At 43.9% G+C, this 20,832-nt stretch overlaps 1 protein-coding gene across 3 annotated transcripts in view; it reads right to left on the bottom strand.

Moving 5' to 3' along the window:
* NDRG1 (N-myc downstream regulated 1) overlaps window positions 1-20,832 on the bottom strand; it is a 117,256-nt gene that overhangs the window by 49,839 nt on the left and 46,585 nt on the right. The window contains exon 1 of one of the 3 annotated variants that reach the window (XM_053248647.1): window positions 16,838-16,899. The exons of 1 other annotated variant lie outside the window; for it this stretch is intronic. In XM_053248647.1, the coding sequence (XP_053104622.1) occupies window positions 16,838-16,884 (47 nt within the window). In that variant the 5' untranslated portion in view covers window positions 16,885-16,899. Of the gene's footprint in view, window positions 1-16,268; window positions 16,504-16,837; window positions 16,900-20,832 lie in introns of those variants that run through there. One more of the 3 variants, XM_053248649.1, reaches the window with a different exon arrangement.

The raw sequence follows: 20,832 nt of genomic DNA on the forward strand, positions 1-20,832 counted from the left end.
CTGCTGCTCCGGAGCGGGCAATTCTCAGGGAGAAAATGGTGCAGGGGGAGTTTTAAACCGTCCCCTCACCAGACACTACACTGGGCAGAAGTGGGGCTATTTTCCACCCTCTAAAGATGCATTTAAGGTCATGTGGAGTTTGGCACTTGGCCTCAGTGTGTTCAGCACTGCTTTCAGAATGCCTACTAGGCTTCTGGGTGAAAGAAGAATGGCTGGTTCCTTGTTTTTAGAAAATAAAATCTAGCAGTTAGGGTTAGGGTCAGGTATGTAGCTTTGGAGTGCTCCTGGACCCAAAGCTCTTTCTCTTCCCAAGTTGAGGCAGTGGCCAGGGGTGCTTTTTATCAACTTCAGCTGATACGTCAGCTACATCCTTTCTAGAGGTGAATGGCCTTATAACAGTGGTACATATGCCGGTAACCTCCAGACTTGACTACTGTAATGCACTCTACGTGGGGCTGCCTTTGTACGTAGTCCGAAAACAGACAATTGGTACAGAATATGGCAGCCAGATTGGTCTCTGGGACAACATGAAGGGACCACAAACCGGTACTAAAACAAGTGCACTGGCTGCCGATATGTTTCCGGGTGAAATGCAAAGTGCTCGTTATTACCTATAAAAGCCCTTAAAGGCTTGGGTCCAGGCTATTTAAGAGAACGCCTCATTTGTCATAAATACCCTGCTGCCCATTATGATCTGGAGAGGTCCGGTTACAGTTGCCACCAGCTCAGCCAGTGTGGTGTAGTGGTTGTTAGAGTGCTGGTCTAGGACCAGAGAGACCCGAGTTCAAATCCCCATTCAGCCATGAGACTAGCTGGGTGACTCTGGGCCAGTCACTTCTTTCTCAGCCTAACCTACTTCACAGGGTTGTTGTGAGGAGAAACTCAAATATGTAGTACACTGCTCTGGGCTCCTTGGAGGAAGAGTAGGATATAAATGTTAATAACAACAACAACAACAACCCCCAGTGAGGCACTACCTTGGCGTGGTTGTGGGGCTTGCGTGCTCTGAGGAAGGTGAGAGCTATGCCAGAGGTCCAACCATACTGGACAGGTCTCACCAGAGGAGCCAGACAAAGAGTGCCTCTCCCATCAACAATATGGTGAGACGTAACTTTAATAAATCTATACCGGAATGGTCATCGCCCGGGTCAACAAGGACTGCGCCAGGTGCTATAGTCCCTGGACATCTGGTGGCAAGTGGGCAACAGGACTCAGGATCTTCAGTTGAGCAACCAGGGCTGAAGACAGCAAAGTTACTGGAAGAAACGCCGCTTAACCGAAAAATATATATGAAAAATGCCAACAAGGAAATAATGATTTGCTATTACAAGTCTAGTCCAACTAGAAGAGGTTATTTTAAAAGAATGTACCAAATTTGGAAAGAGAAGCATCCAGATACAGAAATAACAGAACAAAGGCTAGCAGACCAGAGAAGATTCATAATAAGAAATAAAGTATTCACAGGAGTTGAGCTGGAAGAACTGCAAAGAGCAACAGAGGCTCAAGATATGGAAAAAGAATTACCACCAACTGAAGCAGTTGCTCAGGCACAGGTGGAGGAGGTGTTGGAAATAGAGGATACCACTGTTGCTGAACTGTTTCAAAATCAAAACCAGGCAGCCTCCCCTTTGCCTTCACCTCAAAAACCCAAATGCCGTTTAACAGAAAAGCAACAAGAACTAAAGCAAAAAAATAACTGAGCACATGAACCAAACAACCACCAGGGTTCGACTTCCAGCTCTAAAAACAGTTGCCAAAAAACAACTTGCTCAGGTATTAAAAGATGTCAATGCTGCACTTGCAGAAATAACAACCAATAATTTGCAAGAAACAAACCAACTAATGTACAATGCAGAAACAACAACAACAACACCACAAGAGCTCGGATATAAGATCAGTGGACCTGTAAAAAAAGAAAGTAGTACATCATCTAAATGGAAGATTAGATTAGAAAATAAAATCTCCAGGCTCAGATCAGATGCTAGTAAATTGAAAGATATGAAAGACAAGAAGCTGAAGAATGAAAACACCAAACAGTATCTGATCCAAAAATACCACCTAGATTCAAGGAAAATTAGAGAAGTCCCGGAAATAATAAAGCAGCAAATAACAGCAGTGTCAAAGATGATTAACAGATATGAAGCCAGAACTACACAACACAGGCAGAATCTCCAATTCCAGTCGAATCAGAGACGTTTCTACCAAAGCACAGAAGGAGAAACTGCAAGAAACCTAGAAACACCAAATAAAGAAGAAACAGTGCAATTCTGGGGGAAATTATGGGACAATCCAATAGACTAAAATAAAAAAGCAGGCTGGGTGAAAGAGGTTGAAAAATGTAACCAACAAATGCAAGATCTAATAATAACACCAGAATTAATAAGTGAAAGAGCAAAGAAAATGAAAAATTGGACTGCTCCAGGCGATGATGACCTGCATGGCTTTTGGCTTAAACACCTAACAAGCCTTCATAAACAACTATCAAAACAGTTCAATCACATTTTGCAAAGAGGTGATATTGAACAATGGCTAACAACTGGGAAAACTCATCTCATCATGAAAGACCCAGCAAAAGGTGCAGATCCAAGTAATTATAGACTGATAACTTGTCTGCCAACCATGTTCAAATTATTAACTGGAATAATAGCAGATGAAGTGATGCAACACTTATTAACTAACAAACAGCTTCGAGTTGAACAGAAAGGAAATTGCCTGAACACCAGAGGCACAAAAGACCAGCTGCTGATTGACAAAATGATTTTAGAAAACTGCAAGAGAAGAAAAACCAATCTAAGTGTTGCATGGATTGACTACAAGAAAGCCTTCGATTCATTGCTTCACACATGGACACTAAAACGTTTAGAAACAACTGGTGTCAGCAAAAACATTCAGATATTTATTTAAAAAGCAATGAGCAGGTGGAGTACACAGTTAACAATCAATGGCGAGACATTTGGACAGGTTAGCATTAGAAGAGGCATTTTCCAAGGGGACTCACTATCCCCTCTGTTGTTTGTAATCGCCATGACCCCACTTGCACAAATACTAAACAAAACAGGCCTCGGATACCAAAGATCTAAAACATCAAGTAAAATCAATCATCTGCTGTACATGGACGATCTGAAGTTGTATGGAAAGTCCCAGTCAGATATTGAATCACTGCTAAACACTGTCCGTATATTCAGTAGCGATATAGCAATGGAGTTTGGACTAGACAAGTGTGCTGCATTAATAATGAACAGAGGGAAAATAAGAAAAACAGAAGGAATAGAACTGCCCAATGGAAGCAAGATCAAGAACCTGGAAGAGAAAGAACCTTACAAATACTTGGGCATTCTCCAGGCTGATAACATCACACACACTGAAGTTAAAAGAAAAATGGGAAGTGAATACATCAGGAGAGTTCAAAAAATCCTCAAGTCCAAACTAAATGGCGGGAACATCATACAAGCCATAAACACCTGGGCTATACCTGTTATCAGATACACTGCAGGAATAATAGCCTGGACCCAGGCAGAGCTAGAGATGCTAGATCGTAAGAACAGGAAAATCATGACCATCAATCATGCTCTGCACCCCCGCAGTGATGTCGATAGGCTCTACCTCCCTCGCAGCTCAGGTGGAAGAGGAATGCTGCAAGTCCATCAAACAGCAGAGGAGGAGAAAAGAGGCCTTGAAGAATATATCAAGGACAGTGAAGAAGATGCACTTAAATGGTCAAGAACGAGAAACTATTCAACACCAATGAAACAAAGCAGGCCAACAAGAAAGAACAAGTCAAGAACCGAGCAGAAAAATGGAAAAATAAGCCACTGCATGGTCAATATTTGCACAATATCAGACATCACCAAGACCTGGCAATGGCTTAAGAATGGCAACTTGAAGAAAGAAACAGAGGGTTTAATACTGGCTGCGCAATAACAGGCACTAAGAACAAATGCAATAAGAGCAAAAGTCAAAAAGTCAACAACAAACAGCAAGTGCCGCCTTTGTAAAGAAGCAGATGAAACCATGGACCACCTAATCAGCTGTTGTAAAAAGATCGCACAGACTGACTACAAACAAAGGCATGACAAAGTAGCAGGGATGATACACTGGAACATCTGCAAAAAATACAAGCTACCTGTTGCCAAAAATTGGTGGGACCATAAAATTGAAAAAGTTGAAGAAAATGAAGATGTAAAAATATTATGGGACTTCCGACTACAAACAGACAAACATCTGCCACACAATACACCAGATATAACTGTAGTCGAGAAGAAAGAAAAACAAGTCAAAATAATCGACATAGCAATACCAGGGGATAGCAGAATAGAAGAAAAAGAAATAGAAAAAAAATCACAAAATACAAAGATCTACAAATTGAAATTGAAAGGCTGTGGCAGAAGAAGACCAAAATAATCCCAGTGGTAATTGGCGCCCTGGGTGCAGTCCCAAAAGACCTTGAAGAGCACCTCAACACCATAGGGGCCACAGAAATCACCATAAGCCAATTACAAAAAGCAGCTTTACTGGGAACAGCCTATATTCTGCAACGATATCTATAACAGCAGCAACAACATTGACAATAAAATTCTGGCATCCCAGGTCCTTGGGAAGGACTCGATGTCTGGATAAAACAAACCAGTCAATAACACCTGTCTAACTGTGTAAAATAAAATAATAATAATAATTTGGTGGTGAGCTGGGACCAGGCTTTCTTTGTGGCTGCCCCAGGGCTTTGGAATATGCTCCCTGCTGAAATAAGAACATCTCCTTCATTGTTTATTTTCAGGAAGACCCTCAAGACTCTCCTGTTCTTGCAGGCTTTTAATTAGAACCAACAACAATATTTATATACCGCTTTTCAAGAAAAGCTCCAAAGCGGTCTACATTAAAAATAATAATAAATAAATAAAATGGATCCCTGTCCCCAAAGGGCTCACAGTCAATAAAGAAACAGAAGACAGGCACCAGCAGCAGTCACTGGAATTACTGTGCTGGGGGTGGATAGGGCCAGTTACTCTCCCCTTGCTAAATAAAGAGAATCACCATGTTAAAAAGGTGCCTCTTTGCCCTGTTAGCAGGGGTATTTAATTAGTTAATATCAATACAATCAATATTTAAATTTTAATAATTAGTTTTAATAACTGTTTTATGATATTGTAGTTATTGTTTTGTGCATTTTAATCTGTGTTGATTTTTAAAAATTTTAAATTTTGTACTCCGCTTAGAGATGTACATATCATGGGGTATAAAAATAGGATTAATAAATAAATAAATAAAGTGCTTATATCTGATACTAACAGAAGCACTATCAATGTCTCATTTGTCTTTCTGAAATGTATGTACTATTTGAACTTTCCACATATCTGTCACTACATGCTAGTTTTCTGTACCATTGTAAGAGGTTGTTACCAGCAACTGATACAGTTTCAGTTGCAATACTGGTATGCATGTGCACATGTGCGTAGGTAGGTAGGGCAAGCAATATGCAGTAAGATAAGGGTCCTCAAGAACTTCCCCAAAGAAAGGCATTTCATGATGGGCATAGCCATTGTGTCCAAGGCACCCTAGGGAATGGGAAACCAAGATCATTTACAATATCAGAAATGGCTTTCTTCTTGCCCGTTTTACATTGTTCTGAGGACCATTTTAGACATATATGTTCCACATGCATGCTACTATAAGCACATGTGCACTATTCCACACACATATATCACAGAACTCATCTCTTAAGTTTTTGTTGAAGAATGATCAGCTGAGCTAAATGAGCAATTTATTTTTGGTCAATTTACTAGATTATATTACTTGTAGTTGTGTGAAAGTCACAATCTAGCCATCAACACACATTCCCTATATGGGGAATATCTTTCATCAGCAACTCTGCCCCCCAGCCGACTTTCTGCTTCATAAATCATACACTTTCCCAGAAACATCTGCTCTCTCTCTCTTTTTAAAAACCTAGTCTAAATAGAGTTCTCTTTAACCTGAAAGCTCATACCACATTGTGAACTTTGACTGGTCCAAGTAAGTTATCTCCTTAAGAACCTTGAACTTTAGAGTTGCTTTGCTTGCACCCCACCCCTTTTATTCCTTCCTTACCAGTTTAATGAATGTTCAGCTATGCTCTTTAGGACTTTGTTAATGTTCCGAACAAGGAACATCTTGTCTTATTTTGCTATGCTCTAACTCAGTTTCCCTAAGCTATGTACAATTTTGTGAGTTGCTCCTGTGAGGATCACTGCCAGTGTCCAATTGCTCTATACTGCTTTTGTCTTGCTTGCAGGAGACCAGCCCATGAACAACATACATTTAGATGCACCTTTTTGTCTTCTGTGGAGTGTCCTGTAGAGTACTGGGCTGCTACACAAGCAGAGCCCTTTCTCACAACCCTGTGAGCAGGCTTGAGGGCGGGAGATGGGGAAGCATTTCCCCGCTGCACCACTTAAGGTGACTTTTGCAATGTGCACTCATCCATTTTTTAGTCTGGAGCAAACCAAAAACCTGGGAGATCAGCATCAATGGGTTTTTTAAAAGGCACCATGAGGAAAGTTGCATCTAGCAAACTGCTTTTCACTCTAAAAAGCTATTGTCCAGATGAAGTTCTGCTCTGCATCAAAAAGGTAATGCTGCTACTGCCTCAGAATTGCTTCTTCCTAGTTCCTATATGGGCTGTAAAAGCCATCAAGTTCAATGCCAACTTGAACTGTGCTTGGAGTGAAACATTCAGGACAGAAATTAGATATAACTACTAAAAGCAATATGATTACCATTCCCCTCTTCTCCACCCTAACGTTTAGTAATGTAAATATGAAATGACATCACCACACTGAGGGTTTTCTTGGTTCATAGCTGCAAACAATGCAGAGCAAGGAAATGCACCACATGTCAGACCACAGGTTTCACTGCATTATGTAATGGGGAGAGGAGGAGCAGGAGGAGCTATCATAGGGCCACTGTTTCCAGCAACAACCACATGATTGGTTCACTTCTTGTTCCATCCTCAAAATTTCCAATTCAACAGCTGTAAATTAAACAAAAGCATACCAAAAATCCATCCAGGTTGAAGCACATTGCCTCCCTGCTGTGTGTGCGTGTGTGTGCACAAGTGAATTTGTATTCACTTTTAATCAAGTTTTACACCCCAAGAATAGATACACCCCAAATAGATACACCTCCAACAAAGCAGAAGTTAGGCATGTATGCTTAATGTGGTATCCGCTTATGCCAGGGCTGCACAACTTCGGCTCTCCTGCAAGTGTTGGACTACAACTCCCATAATTCCTGGCTACTGGCCACTGTGGTTGAAGTTGTTGGGACTTGTAGTCCCAAAACAGCTAGAGGGCCTAAATTGTGCAGCCTTGACTGTGGTGTTTTTGGTTAATCCATTCATTGATCCAGGCCAGCTTTTGAATGGTGCTTTAGTTACTGGTGCAACAGGGAAATGCTTGACTGACAAGCAGAAGGTTGCCAGTTCGAATCCCCACAAAAGCAATATATCAGGCAGCAGCTATATAGGAAGATGCTGAAAGGCATCAGCTCATACTGTGTGGGAGGCGGCAATGGTAAACTCCTCCTGTATTCTACCAAAGAAAAGCACAGGGCTCTGTGAGTGCCAGGAGTTGAAATCAACTTGAAATCAACTTGATGGCACCCTTTACTTAGTTACTTGCATTCCAGTGCTGGAGTAGAGGTGGGGCTAACAAATGGCCAGCAGCAAGAGCATTGAAAGCAGTCTCCACTTGCCTCTCTGTAAATAATATCTATTTCATTAAACCATTAATATTCCTGATTCAACTCCACGGTCTTGTCCTTGCATACCACAACTCTCCCTCTGAATTTTACACTGACTTGCACAAATGTTTCCACATCCCACAGGATTATGGTACTTACACATTGTGCAGTGTCTCAGGATGAGTTATGTACCTCAACGAGTGCAAATCTCACTGGGCAATTGGCCAGGACAGTGACATTGAAAAGTCATCTTGGATGACAATTTGGAATAACGCAAGAAAACATACTGGGCAGTCTGAATACTGACACCCAACGCTACCATTTTAGAAGATCTGCATTTCCCTGCTGAAATATCAAAATCCTCTTAGTAAGAGGATGACATCAGGAGTTCACATTTATCTACTACAAACCCTTTTCTATGCCAGTGATTCCTAATACCTCTTTCCCCTTTTGGTAAACATGACCTAGATATATGCCAAAGCATTTAACGTGCTCAGATGTACACAATGAGCCAACCAATTCCTGCAATTGATTATTTTATCAGCAAGCATAGTTCTTTGAACAAAGTACAAAAACATGACAAAATTAAAAGCTTTGGCTAGTCACATTTGGTATGTAACAGCCAAATTGGCCTTTCAGATCTAGTTTAAGTCATGCCTACTAAACAGCTAAGCGCTGGAAATCACAGGCATCTCATGCGGAACTCTCATTTTGAAGAAGACACAACACAAATGTAGGAAGATGTACACCACACTGCAGGGGGCCTGTACATAAAGCAGAATGTTTCTTTGATGTTTCCACTGCAGGTGCTCGCACTGCTGAAAAGATGCTTCAGCAAGCGTGATAGAAACTTGCTTCAATCAGCCATCAGGGGCATAGCAAGGTTGGAGTGGGCCCTGAGCAGTGTTCCTTCTAACAGGGATTCCCAGATGTTGCTGACTACAACTCCCAGAATCCCCAGCTGCAATGGCTTTTGCTTGGGGATTATGAGAGTTGTAGTTAACAACATCTGGCAATTCCTGTTAGAGGAAACACTGGCCCTGGGCCAAGAAGGGAAGATGGGCCCCTGCTCCCCACCACCTTCTCTGGAGAAGTGGGAAGGGGAGCGCAAAGTGCAAGCTGTTACCTACCCAGCTAGTGCAGAGATACTCGGGGTCTCCAGCTGTTATTGGACTCCAACTCCCATAATCCCCAGCCCTAGTGGCCTTTAGTTGGGGATTATTGGAGTTGAAGTCCAACAACATCTGGGGACCCAATGTTGAGAATCCCTGAGCTAGCGGACCTCCTCTCTCAGGGTCCCAGGGACATCCCCACCCTGGCCTGCTCAGTTACAATTACATCCCTGCTTTAGGAACAGATTTTTCTATAACACTGACAATCAAAGCTGGATTCCCAGAATCCTGCACATGCTTAATGAACTGTGTCAGAAGACAATCTGCTCTGAACCTAGTCACGTGGCCACTTGTTTTTCTACTTACTTTCTAGCAATGGATGCTGGCTATTCTGAGCAGTCCCATTTATACCACAGAGCCTCAACCCTGGGTCTCCACAATGGCTTTCGGCCATTGTGGCTTGGGTTGATGGGGGTTGTAGTCAACAACGTTTGGGGAACCAAGGCAGGGAACCCCTGGCCTGTACAGCCAAGTGAGTTTACGACAGGATGGAAAGACCACACTCAAAAGGTGCCCATTAATGGATCTTCAAACTGGAGAGAGCTTTTGACGTGGGTGCTGCAAGACTGTCCTGGATCTGGGACTCTTCAACTTTTTTTCAGCAACCAATGTTTGTAGAGGGCAAAACTGGGAGGGACACCTCACATCTTAGAAGACAGAAATAAGATTCAAAATGACCTTGATAAGACAGAAAATTGGGCTGGAACTAACAAAATGCAATTCAGTCACAACTGTAAAAGTTCTGCATGCAGGCAAAGGGGGGGGGGAATCAAATGCACAGACACAAAGTGGGGGATAGTGGCCTGGCAATACTGTACTACAAGTGACAAGGTCCTTAGGATAGGAGTTCATCCCAGGCTGAACATGAGCCCACAGTGTGAGGCAGCTGCAAAACACACTAATATGACTCTAGACTACATTAAGAGAACTACTGTTTCTGGGTAAACAGTTTCAATTTATTCCTCACTGGTCAGACCTCATGAGCAATACTCAGTATTCAGTTCTGAGAACCACACTAAGGAAGCAGAAAATTGGAATGGGTTCAGAAGAGGGCAACAAAGATGGCCAGGGATCTGGACAACAGGCCCTATCTGGACAGACTCAAGAAACTGCATATGTTTAGTGTGGATAGGGAAGACTGGGTGGGTAGTGGGGGACATGACAGCACTCTTCAAACCTCGTGAAGGGCTGTCACGCTGAGAAGGACACAGGCTTGTTCTCTGCTGCCCCAGAGAATAGGACTAGATCTAGTGGGCTTAAGTTTCAGGAGGACAGATTTTGGTTGAACATTAGCAGAAGCTTCTGAATGGCAAGAGCAGCCAGTTCAGCAATGGAACCATCTGCCTAGTGGGGTTATGGGCTCTCCTTACTTGATTGTTGGGGATGCTCTGGCTATGGATTTAAGCATTTAACAGAGAATTTCACTAGGTGTCCTTCAAAGCCCCATGCAGCTCTATGATGCTGAACAAGAATGAGTTGCATATATTACAAACATGCAGAAGCAAATTTTATTTGTGTTTGGGGACAATTCTGTTTCTTACTATTCTCTGATCCATTGAGACAAACAGAAGTACTGAAGGCTTATCTCTCTCACACTAATCCATTATGTAAAGTTCCATGTTGTTTTTATAGTATATTCTACTCCTTGTGGAGCTGGTAGGTTGCTTCTGCTTTGAGTTCTATAGTGAATGATATTGCTAGCCATTGATTCCCAAAGCAGATTAACCCAGATTTTAGTTTATCAGCACATTGGCATACAGCACAATATCTGAGAAGAGCATTCCCTTTTGTTGTAAGCAATATATGGATTTTGGATTCTGTTATGTGCAGCTTTCCCAAGAGGCAACATTTTGCAATGCAAGAACCTGGTAAAGGAGATTCAGCCATATTTTGCTCTACATAGCAGTGGCCATAACTTGTATGTTTGTAGCAGCTTGTAGGAACGTCAAGGTTTTCAGGCTTTAAACTAGGTTCCTACCCTGTAAGGCTGCAAAACGATCCTGACAATTAATATGACTATGCAGTAATGGAAAAAATTAGGACACAACAGTCTCATGCACCAAAGTCTCTGAAGAAAAGCCAAAGTTCAACTTCTTGTGTTTCAAATTGGCTTTTCCAAGCCCCTTTTTTTTAATTTAAGCAGGCCTTGATAGATTTTCCTTGGATCTAGGAGTCAGCCCAAATATTTGGAAGCCAGACAATGGACACTTGACAAAATTACTTGATTTAGTGAAAGACATTGTGGAGGGGAAGGTAAATGGGCTTCTCTTTATCCCCTTTGCAGAGTAAATGGGGATCTGCCAAGCCTTTGAGAACCTGACTGAGCACTTGCCCAGCTTTCTCAATGTCCCTGAGGGTTGCACAACCCTTGAGGACATATTTTCAGATGGCACAGAAGGCTTCCTAAGGAAGGGGAGGACATCAAACACTGCCGCTTCTCCACTGCATGGATGCAGTTAGTTGGGGAGCTGTTGGGCTACTCTCTCATTGCACTAATGCACCCTTGCACTGTACTATTAGAAGCCACACGAAGCATTTGTTGCAAGCTCTGATTAATAATGGACTAATATCCTCCATATACTTTTGCATGCTTTTATACAAGTGAAGAATTTGGCAGTTGGGGAAATTAATACAGTTGGCAAAGGTGAGACTGCAAAAAGTTGAACTTCAGAGGGTGGCAGGACACACAAGGGAGCCTCTTTGAAAGCTCTCATAAGGCAAGTAGATCCAAGTGAGGAAAAGCAGTCCTGCATAATTTGGTCCTAAGCCATAAAGGAATCTGCCACATTGGTCTAACCACTAGAAGCCAAGAAGACAGAAACCAACACTACTTTACCTTCCCCACAAATGGAGCAAAACAGAAAGAGCAGTGTTTCCCCATCTCCTGTGCCAATTAAAATAATATATTAACATTTAAACACTCATTTCTTCCTGCTACTGGGATAGCCATGGATGTTATCATAATTTTCCAACAATGGCCCTAAAATGCCCCTTTTCCTTGTTATCCTTCTGCACAACAGTGCTTTAACACATCTACAGCAGCTGAAGTCTCCCAATACAAGTAAAACAGGAAATACACTCGTGCCCATTTTACATATAGTGAGGCATGGCTGAGAGACAGAGACTTGCCCAAGACCATCCAAATGTGGTCTCTCATTTGTGGATCATTGGAGATTGCAGTCTGAGACTTCCCAATTTATAGCTGTGCTTCCTGCTACTATTCTCTGGTCTACTTGACAAAGCATAGAGATATGCGAGATTACTCCATTATTACTGTGCAATTTTAAGCAGGAACAATTTGTACAGCTAAGCTCTGCTACTTCAAGATATGGGGGGGGTAATTAAAGAAGGGTGTTTTTTTTAGCTGAACTACAGATTCATTGAAGAAAACTCTACAGAGGTGAACTACTCTAATACCTCACTTTAATATTTACTTGCTCTTTGCACTACAACTGCCCATTACTTACTCAAAGGGCCAAAGTCAACAATTTCCATGACTACTTGCGGCAGAAAGCAGGGGTTGCTGCTTAGGAATAGCCACCAGCACTACAAGCTTGGTAGAGGCCCACGATTGCCCTGGCTGTTTACTACTTTGCCACATGGCAGCTCATTTCATTTCCACTTGTGCTCATTGTTGAGCCCTGTGTTCAAATACAGTCTCTCCTTCCTAGGATGCACTGCATCTGTTCCACCAAATTACTGGGTACCAGAATCAAACTCAAAAACCAGAAGCAGCATTTACAAGTTTGAGAGTTTTGTAGACTGATCAAAGACAACAGCGCAGTTAACCTCAGTAGCCTGATAAAAGGTGGAAAATATTACAGTTACCGATACATTCTTAATGCACTGTACAGAGAATGGGCAACATCGTGACCATTACTTTCATGAGTTTAACTCTGCTCTTGCCAAGGAGGAAAAGCACTTTTTGGCTATCCCCCCTTCCTCCTGCTATCTCAGGCACACCCATGGAAGTCTGCTCCTGAGGATTCCCCAAATGTCAGAAGCATATTTACAGCAGGGCACCGGGCCAGGGCAGAGACTCGGAAAAGCCACCCTTCCCACCCGCTTTCCACAAGCAGAACTAGGCAGGATGTTACTTAGTTAATGACAAGACCCTGGCTTCAGGCTCACAAAGCATGCACGCTTCCCTGGAATTCTGTCTTATTTACCAGCTTCTGAACTTTAAATCTTTTTAAAATAGTCTATTGGATGTTTACCCTACAACAATAGCCAAAAAAAGAGAAACACACATGAGAGCAATTCTTCACTTATAATCTTCTCCTGTGACCTTTCCCAATTGCTCCCCACATTCCAACACAAACACAAAACAAAGAAACAGATGACAAATGATACCTGCACCTTGAAGTGGCACATTGTTTATAGAAATACATGGGATGTCAATTTTAAGATATGATCTGACTCCCAGTCAAGTCTTAAAATTGACACTCCAGGTATATCTATCAACAGTGTGTGCCACACCAAGGTGCACTTATACTGTAGATTCCCTTGTGTTCTCATGCTATTAAGTTTGCTATTTTGCCAAGACATATTTGCCAGTGCTCCATTTATGCAGAATGCTCATCCCAACATGGATGCCTCTCTCAGCTTGGTATCTGCTTGTTCTGGGTGCACTCAACACAAGAACTGCCCTGCTGGATTAGACAGAGGCCCATTTAGCCTGGCACGGTTTCCAATAATGGCCAACCAGTTGACTCTGCAAGTTGACAAGCAAAACTTGAAAGTGAATACTTCCATCATCTGGTTCCCAGCATCAGGCACAGATATACTGCTTCTACCTGAAGGCTCCGTTGATCTCTTGTGGCTAAACAGCTGAACTTCTTAAACGGCAGCAGAAGAGCCCCCCATAACTAAAAAGCAACTGCCTGCTGCAATCTGTTGCAATCACAGGAAGCAGTTCTGCTTGGAAGTGTTCAACTTGCCAGCAGTAATTTCAGTGTCTGCCGCCACCTCCCTGCAGAGAGGCAACCACTTCCTTGTTCCAAACCCAGCCCTAACTTCTATAATGTTCCAGACCAGTCATTTCTATTGTTGTTCAAAAGGAGTGAAGGGGGCGGGGAGAGATCTAGAGTTATTTACTCTCCAAATAGGATCTGCTAAGAATTTCTTTCCATCTTCCAAGAAGCAGAACCCCAGCTGATTTTTGCCCTCTCTATTTCACATGTAAGAGACAAGTCAAGCACCAATCTCCTTATAAATCAAGTGTGCCCTGGGCAGGTGGGCTTCAGGATGCGAGCGGTTTCCTTTAGGGTGAACTTTCACTATTCACTGGAGGCATACACTTCCCCTTCCTAGCTTCCCACTCTCCGTTATTCCACTCTCCCCAATCCCAAGAGCACATTCCTGTTTGCAACTAACCATGTCAGTGCCAGGAACAAAGGCAGACCACCTTTTCCTAATCATGGGTGGTTCTTTGTTCACCCTGCCACTGCATCCATTCCTGGAACAGTCCACATGTGCACTTGAAATGCCCTGTTGAGTACAACCCTATCGGACCCAGGAAATTAGTGCACTTACAATCACAGCCCCAGGGACCCAGACACTCCATGTCATGCCATTCTGAAAGCACGGAGCTTCTCTTTAAACAAGCCACTGTTTCTTGCTAGCATGTATATTTATTTTTGCCAGCAGCTCTGCTGCTCTACCGCAGGCTCTCCACTTATTACCACAATTAAGTCAAACTACGCCCACTAATAAAAGGATTAAGAAAGCAACAGAGAGCGAGCAAAGGGGCCATTTATAACAGGGCTTGAGTTGTTTATAACCTTAAAAGTGTCTTCGGACACCTTAAAGACTAATGATTACCATGGTGTACTGTTTGTGGACTAGAGTCCACTTTATCTAAGGCAAGGGGCTTAGCCCACAAGAATGCACACCTCCATAATTACCAGTCAATGCCAGGGCCCCTTCCAGTTAATTTAAGTGGCAGCAACAAAAGTGGGGGCCCAGGATGTCATCCTGCTTTTCCTGCCCAAAGGACAGCCTTGTGTTACTCTAGGGGTATCCCAGGTCTTTTGTGTTTTTGCTATAACCAACTGATGCAGCTATCCTATGGAATTCAACACCTGACATGTGCAATTCTATCATCGGCTCAAAAAACAAACACAAGCCCGACATTTCAGACCCCGACCCCAACACAGCTGGAAAGGTAACCATTAATGGAGAAATTGTTCCATCAGTCCTGCCCACCACCTCCCCATTTCAGGATGGGTCAGATCCATGAAGATGCCACCTCCTCTACAGAGCTTTAGAAAGGCATGCAATTGAAGGGGCTTCCACCCCTCCTCAGTCTACATTTTGCAATGCAATAGTGATGCTATGAACAACTGCCATTTACTGCAGGGAATGCACAGTGCAAACAATACACACACACACTTAAGAAGAATCTTACCCAGTGCCAGAAACTGTAAGGATTATGTCCACCCTCCCATTTTAAGAATTTAGCTAAAGTTCAGCTCAACCTCCCCCCCCCGCCCCCAAATCCAACTTCCATCTCCCTCCAAACTTTTCACTGGATAAACTAATTTTGAACTGAGCTAGATGTAAGTTAACTCAGTTAACAGAGTAACAGAGTAACAGAAGCTGTTGTGCTGAATTAACCCAAAGATCCCCATCGCTCTCGTGCACCACCATGCCGCCTCTCCTCGGGACCAGAATTCATCAGCCCAATGCCCCTGCGAAGCTCACAAAATCCTTCAGGGGGGAAAGGAGATGTGCATCCCATTCACTTTAAGAGCTACTCTTCCTCCTAAGAACACTTCAATCACGCAAACGATGGCTGAATTGCTTCCTCGCACCTTCAAACACACATCAGACGGTCAGATCTAAAAGACAATATTCCTAGCTATTTGCTGCGAGACCAACTTGAACCTCCCCGATCGGTGGGGCATACCTCTGAGTACTCAATACTGGAGGCATGGAGGGTAGTGGGCGTGCTACAAAGAGGTAGAACAAAAAGACACGAAGCCTTGCGGAAGGGAGAGAGATCGGAGGGTGGGCGCACAGAACAAGAATATACTTTAAAGTCCTCCTCTTCCCCATGATGGAAAGACTCCCCTACCATACGGACTTTGGAGGAGGAGAGCATGATGGCAGGTTTGGGGTAAGGTTCTCAAACTTGGGTCTCCAGATGTTGTCGAACTACAACTCCCATCATCCTCAGCCACACTGGCTAAAGGCTGTGGATGATGGGAGTTGTAGTCCAACATAATCGGGGGACCCAAGTTTGAGAACCCTTGGGAAAGGATCCCTTCCACACACAAGACACCTTGAAGGAGACTGTAGCAGATCTGGGCGGCGGAAAAAAGGGGTTGTTTTTCTTCTTGCCACAGAGAAGGAAAGGAGAAGAGTCAAGCCTCTTACCTGGGCGAGAAGGAGCCCTCCAAACGTTAGCAGCAGCAGCAACAACAGGCAGACACCAAAATGGAGACGGATGAAGCTGACAGGTCTTCACCCCTCCAGAAAGAGACGCCCCGCTCCTTAAGGAGCGCCTCTGACCGCTTCCTCCCAACAGTCACCCCGCAGCAAGAGAGCCGCGCGCCCAGGCAACCCACCCAACACGCGGCCCCCAAAGCTTTGTTGATGTCTGAGCGCGCGCCGGGGCAGGAAGAGATTTTATAGGCTCTCTTCGGCCACGCCCCCTTCTACACCCCCCCCCCCGGCTCAGGCGGCTGCTTGTGGCGATCTCCACCGGCTCTGGCGCCGCCCCTTTCCCGCGCCCTAGCTCTGCCCCTCTCTTCACCCCGCCGGGTCTCTGTCCTTCTGGAGGAAACCATCTGTTGCGCGCAGAGCTTTTGTGGGGTGTAGGTTTACGGGGGACCCTCGCTAGCTCTTTTCCCGCCAACCCCAGCGCACACGCGCGTATATAAGGAAGGAGAAGAGGGGCTGGGACCGGCATCGCTGACTGCTGCTGTTAGTTGACGCGCACAAACCTTGCGTTGCTGACGGCCGCGTGATGGTTGCGGCGTGCTTTTCTCATAAATAAGCTGAGCCCGACGGTGTTGCTCAGGGTTCCCGAGTCAGCTTGCAGAGGACTCGGAGGCTACCATGTGTGCATGCGTCTGCTCGGAAGTCAGCAGCAGACCACGCTGATCTTGGGGGCCCAGCGGGGCGTAGCTTTCGAGTAAAACATGCAAAGGATCGGGGATGTTTTCCTAGACATTTCGATGTCCGAGGGAGTTCGCCTCCTTACGCGCAAGTGGGGTTTCGTTTTCAGTAAACACGCACACGGATCAGGCTGGGGGAAAGAGAGCTTGCTTCTCTGCAGCCGGAGAAGGAAGAGGGTGGAAGGCAAGGAGGGGTTTTCTTGTCACAGAGAGAAGGAAAGGAGACGGGTCAAGCCTCCTATGCTTCAGATTTGCATGGACACGAGCTACTTCTTCTTGAAATCCTTGCTCTTTTTCTACAATTCCAAAGTATGATTGCCACCTTCCTTTTTGGGGCAGGGCTCCTGTGCTTTTAACAGGACAGGGTTGGGCAGAAATCTAATAAGTAGTAGTGCAGCTTTATCAACTGTAGTCATGGGAAGACTAGGCAGTGAGAGCAGGAAAGTGTTGCTTGATCTAATCAATTAATGTAAGTCTTTAACATATTTATTTGCAATAGCAAAACAATTATATCATCATGCCCTGTGAGGTTGTCTCAGGTGGACCTCCGCAGAGTTCCAGGCCCAGGGGAGATACGTGGCTTGTGGAAGGGCTGTCTCCGTTGCAGCCCCCTCCTTATGGAAACACCTGGTCTCCTGAGATTCATAACACCACCTCCCTTCTGTCCTTTAAGAAGCTTTTGAAAACTTATTTATTTTGCCTGGCTTTTAGTTCTTAATGTGTGTGTGTCTGTCTGTCTTTCCCTTCCCCCCCCCCTTGTTTCCATTGTTTTAATTTATGTATACCGCCTCATGTCTATGGAAGCCAGGTGGTCAATAAATTTGTATAAATACATAAATAAATTATCTATACCTCTCAGGGCCTGTTACATGTTCAGGGTGAGGCAACATTGGACCCAATTGGCTGCCTGGGAAGGAAGTGATTGTAAGAAGTACCTTGCTGGATCAGACTCCCTAGCCCATAATGAGGTCGTTCACACAATCGAAAACTGTGTTCTACCCAGGTTTGGGTGTGTGTACTCCCAATTTTTTATTGTGTGGAGGCAAAGTTAGAGGAAAACCTGGGTAGAAGTGATTGTGTGGAAGCAAGGTAGGAGAAAAAGCTACCCAGATTTTCCTCGAACCTTGCTTCCACACAATCAAAAATTGGGAGTACACACAGTTCCCAAACCTGGGTAGAACACAGTTTTCGATTGTGTGAATGACCTCATTATGTTGCTGCTGAATACAGAGGTTCCCTTTAGCTATCTTTTCTAAGGGTCAAATGGCTGGGGAGGGGCTGGCCTATTCAGTGCAATTCAAAGATACCACCTACACATGACAAAAGTATAAAAGAGAGAAATTGTGCAAGTGGGCTGCACGTTAGTGGTTAGCCACTGTCCATTTAACAACATTCAACATTGCACCGTTGTGGTTAACCTCCATCCATTTAACAACATTCAAGACTGTATGCATTAGTTTCGCAATATAGCTGTGTGTATTAAATATAACCCAGCTAACTGTGTCAAGAAGCACCTTTACAAGAGGTTGCTCTTGCAGCAGAGGGAGATCCACAGAGATGCAGGTTTTCCAGAACATTCCAAACTGGAAAATTATGGGTTTTTTTTTTTTTTCCAGACTTCCCATTCCCCCCCCCCCCCCCCGGAAGAATTTCCCTTGCAATTTCTTCTATTTTGAATTGAATTTTTCTCAGACATTTTTTACAGTGCAAGTTTTCCCAGTACCCTAAATAGATTGTGATCTAATCTGACATATTCTTTGCTCTATGTATTTAATTAAATCCACACACCATATTATTCTCCTATTTACTAAACAATAAAACATATGCGCACTCTCTGACATATTTCCTGTGGAAAATCACCTGATAAGCATGAATTACAACTTTGAAACTGCCAAGCTTACCTAAGAATGCATTGACATGCTCAGCAGCTTCATGTGGGAGCTATATGGTGAATACAAACTTTCAGCTTAAAAGCTCTCGGGAGTACTGAAGCAAAACAGACTTTTGACATTCCACTTTGGTATGCGTGATAACTGTTATGGTTGTATGCAAGTATATGGCACATAATTAGCCAGCTGGGTGTCATGGGATAGGTCTATTAATGGCTATTGGCCAGGATGGCCAAAGGAAACCTCCCTATTCAGAGGCAGGTCTGCCATGGTATATACCATTCGCTAGTGAGCAAAAGAGTAAAAGAAGTGTCCAAACCTAGGAGCTTTTTCAAAGTGTGACTGCTGCGACATTACTTTGGGAGGGCTGGTGCCTCGTGGTAAAGCCTGCTGCCTGAAAAGCCTCCGGGATAAGCAAAGCAAGTTCCCAAAGGGAGCTGCTGAACCTACAGGAGTCTGATACCGATGGAGGGCTTATGTAGGGAGTATGAGCCCCACCCTTTCCTGGATCCTGACTCCAGACCAGGGGAGGTATCCAAACTGGCGTCCCCCACCTCCTGAGTAGGCCCATCGGGAGGGAGGCCCCCAGCCAGGCGAGCCCTCCACCTTCAGAACTGGAGCAAGATTTGAAGAAGCCCACCCCCACCCCACCATCTTTGCCGGTTCCTACTTCAGCCACAGTTCCATGCCACTTTCACTGCCACAGCCCCCTGCCTGTCCCCGCTCCCTCACCAGTTCCTGCCTTGTCCCCCTCTCTGCACTGGCCGCTCTCTAGCTGAGCTGACGCAGCCTGATGAAGTTGGCAGAGCTGCCCAGATGTTCAGCGAAAACAGGCCTGCCTTAAAGGGGGCAGCTTTCCCTCATGGAGCCAGTGTGGTTTGGGAGAGCAGCTGGTATGAGTTGGGGCTGAGCACCTAGTGTAGATGGGAGGTGGCTGGTGGCCCCAAAGTGCCCATGGCATTCACTCCCACAGTCTCTCACTTTCTATAGTATGATTGTACTATATAGCTAGTACAATCATACTATAATCTAATAGACCACAAATAGGTGAGGCCCATTGTTGACCAGGCAAAGTCATTTTGCATAGACACTGGAATTTCTTGAAGCAAAGCTCAATAAATTACACAGAATTTTTTATTAATGGGCTTGCAAAAGAGCAGTTTGACATTTGTAGGATTTCAACTTCAAACATTATTCATTTAATTGAATAATTACCCTAACCCCTGCTAACTGGACAAAGAGGCTCCTTTTAACATGGTGATTCTGTTTATTTAGCAGGGGGGGAGTAACTGCCGCTATCCACCCCCAGCACAGGACCTCCAATGACTGTTGCTGGTGTCTGCCTTATTTTTTTTTTTTTAAGATTGTGAGCCCTTTGGGGACAGGGATCTATCTTATTTGTTTATTTCTCTGTGTAGACCACCCTGAGCCATTTTTGGAAGGGCGGTATAGAAATCAAATTATTATTAATAAAATAATAATAATAATATATGATAAATTTGAATCATAGTCAGTTTGAATCTGAGAAAAATCTTCCAATTCTCTTCAGCATGGTGTTGTTTTTGAATTACTGATCTGATTACTGAGTGTTAAAATCTGTTGAGAACACTAACAGTTAAAATCTGCTGATTATATCCAGAATTTATTTTAAACACACACACACACACACCCCAACAACAACAACAACAACAACAACAACAACAAAACACCCAACAACTTAGTTTATCCTTTCCCCCAGCATATTTTCCCCAGTAAAAAGTAGTACATTCAGTTAATTTCACTGGCAGGATTACATATGCAAAACTTGGTATCTGTAGGTCATCGGGAAGCATGAATGTATTTTGCACAAACCAACCAACACATTCTTCAATATATACAGGTGAAACTCAGAAAATTAGAATATCGTGCAAAAGTTCATTAATTTCAGTAATG

The sequence above is a fragment of the Hemicordylus capensis genome, chromosome 4, assembly GCF_027244095.1.
Source record: "Hemicordylus capensis ecotype Gifberg chromosome 4, rHemCap1.1.pri, whole genome shotgun sequence".
In the NCBI taxonomy this organism is placed as follows: domain Eukaryota; kingdom Metazoa; phylum Chordata; class Lepidosauria; order Squamata; family Cordylidae; genus Hemicordylus; species Hemicordylus capensis.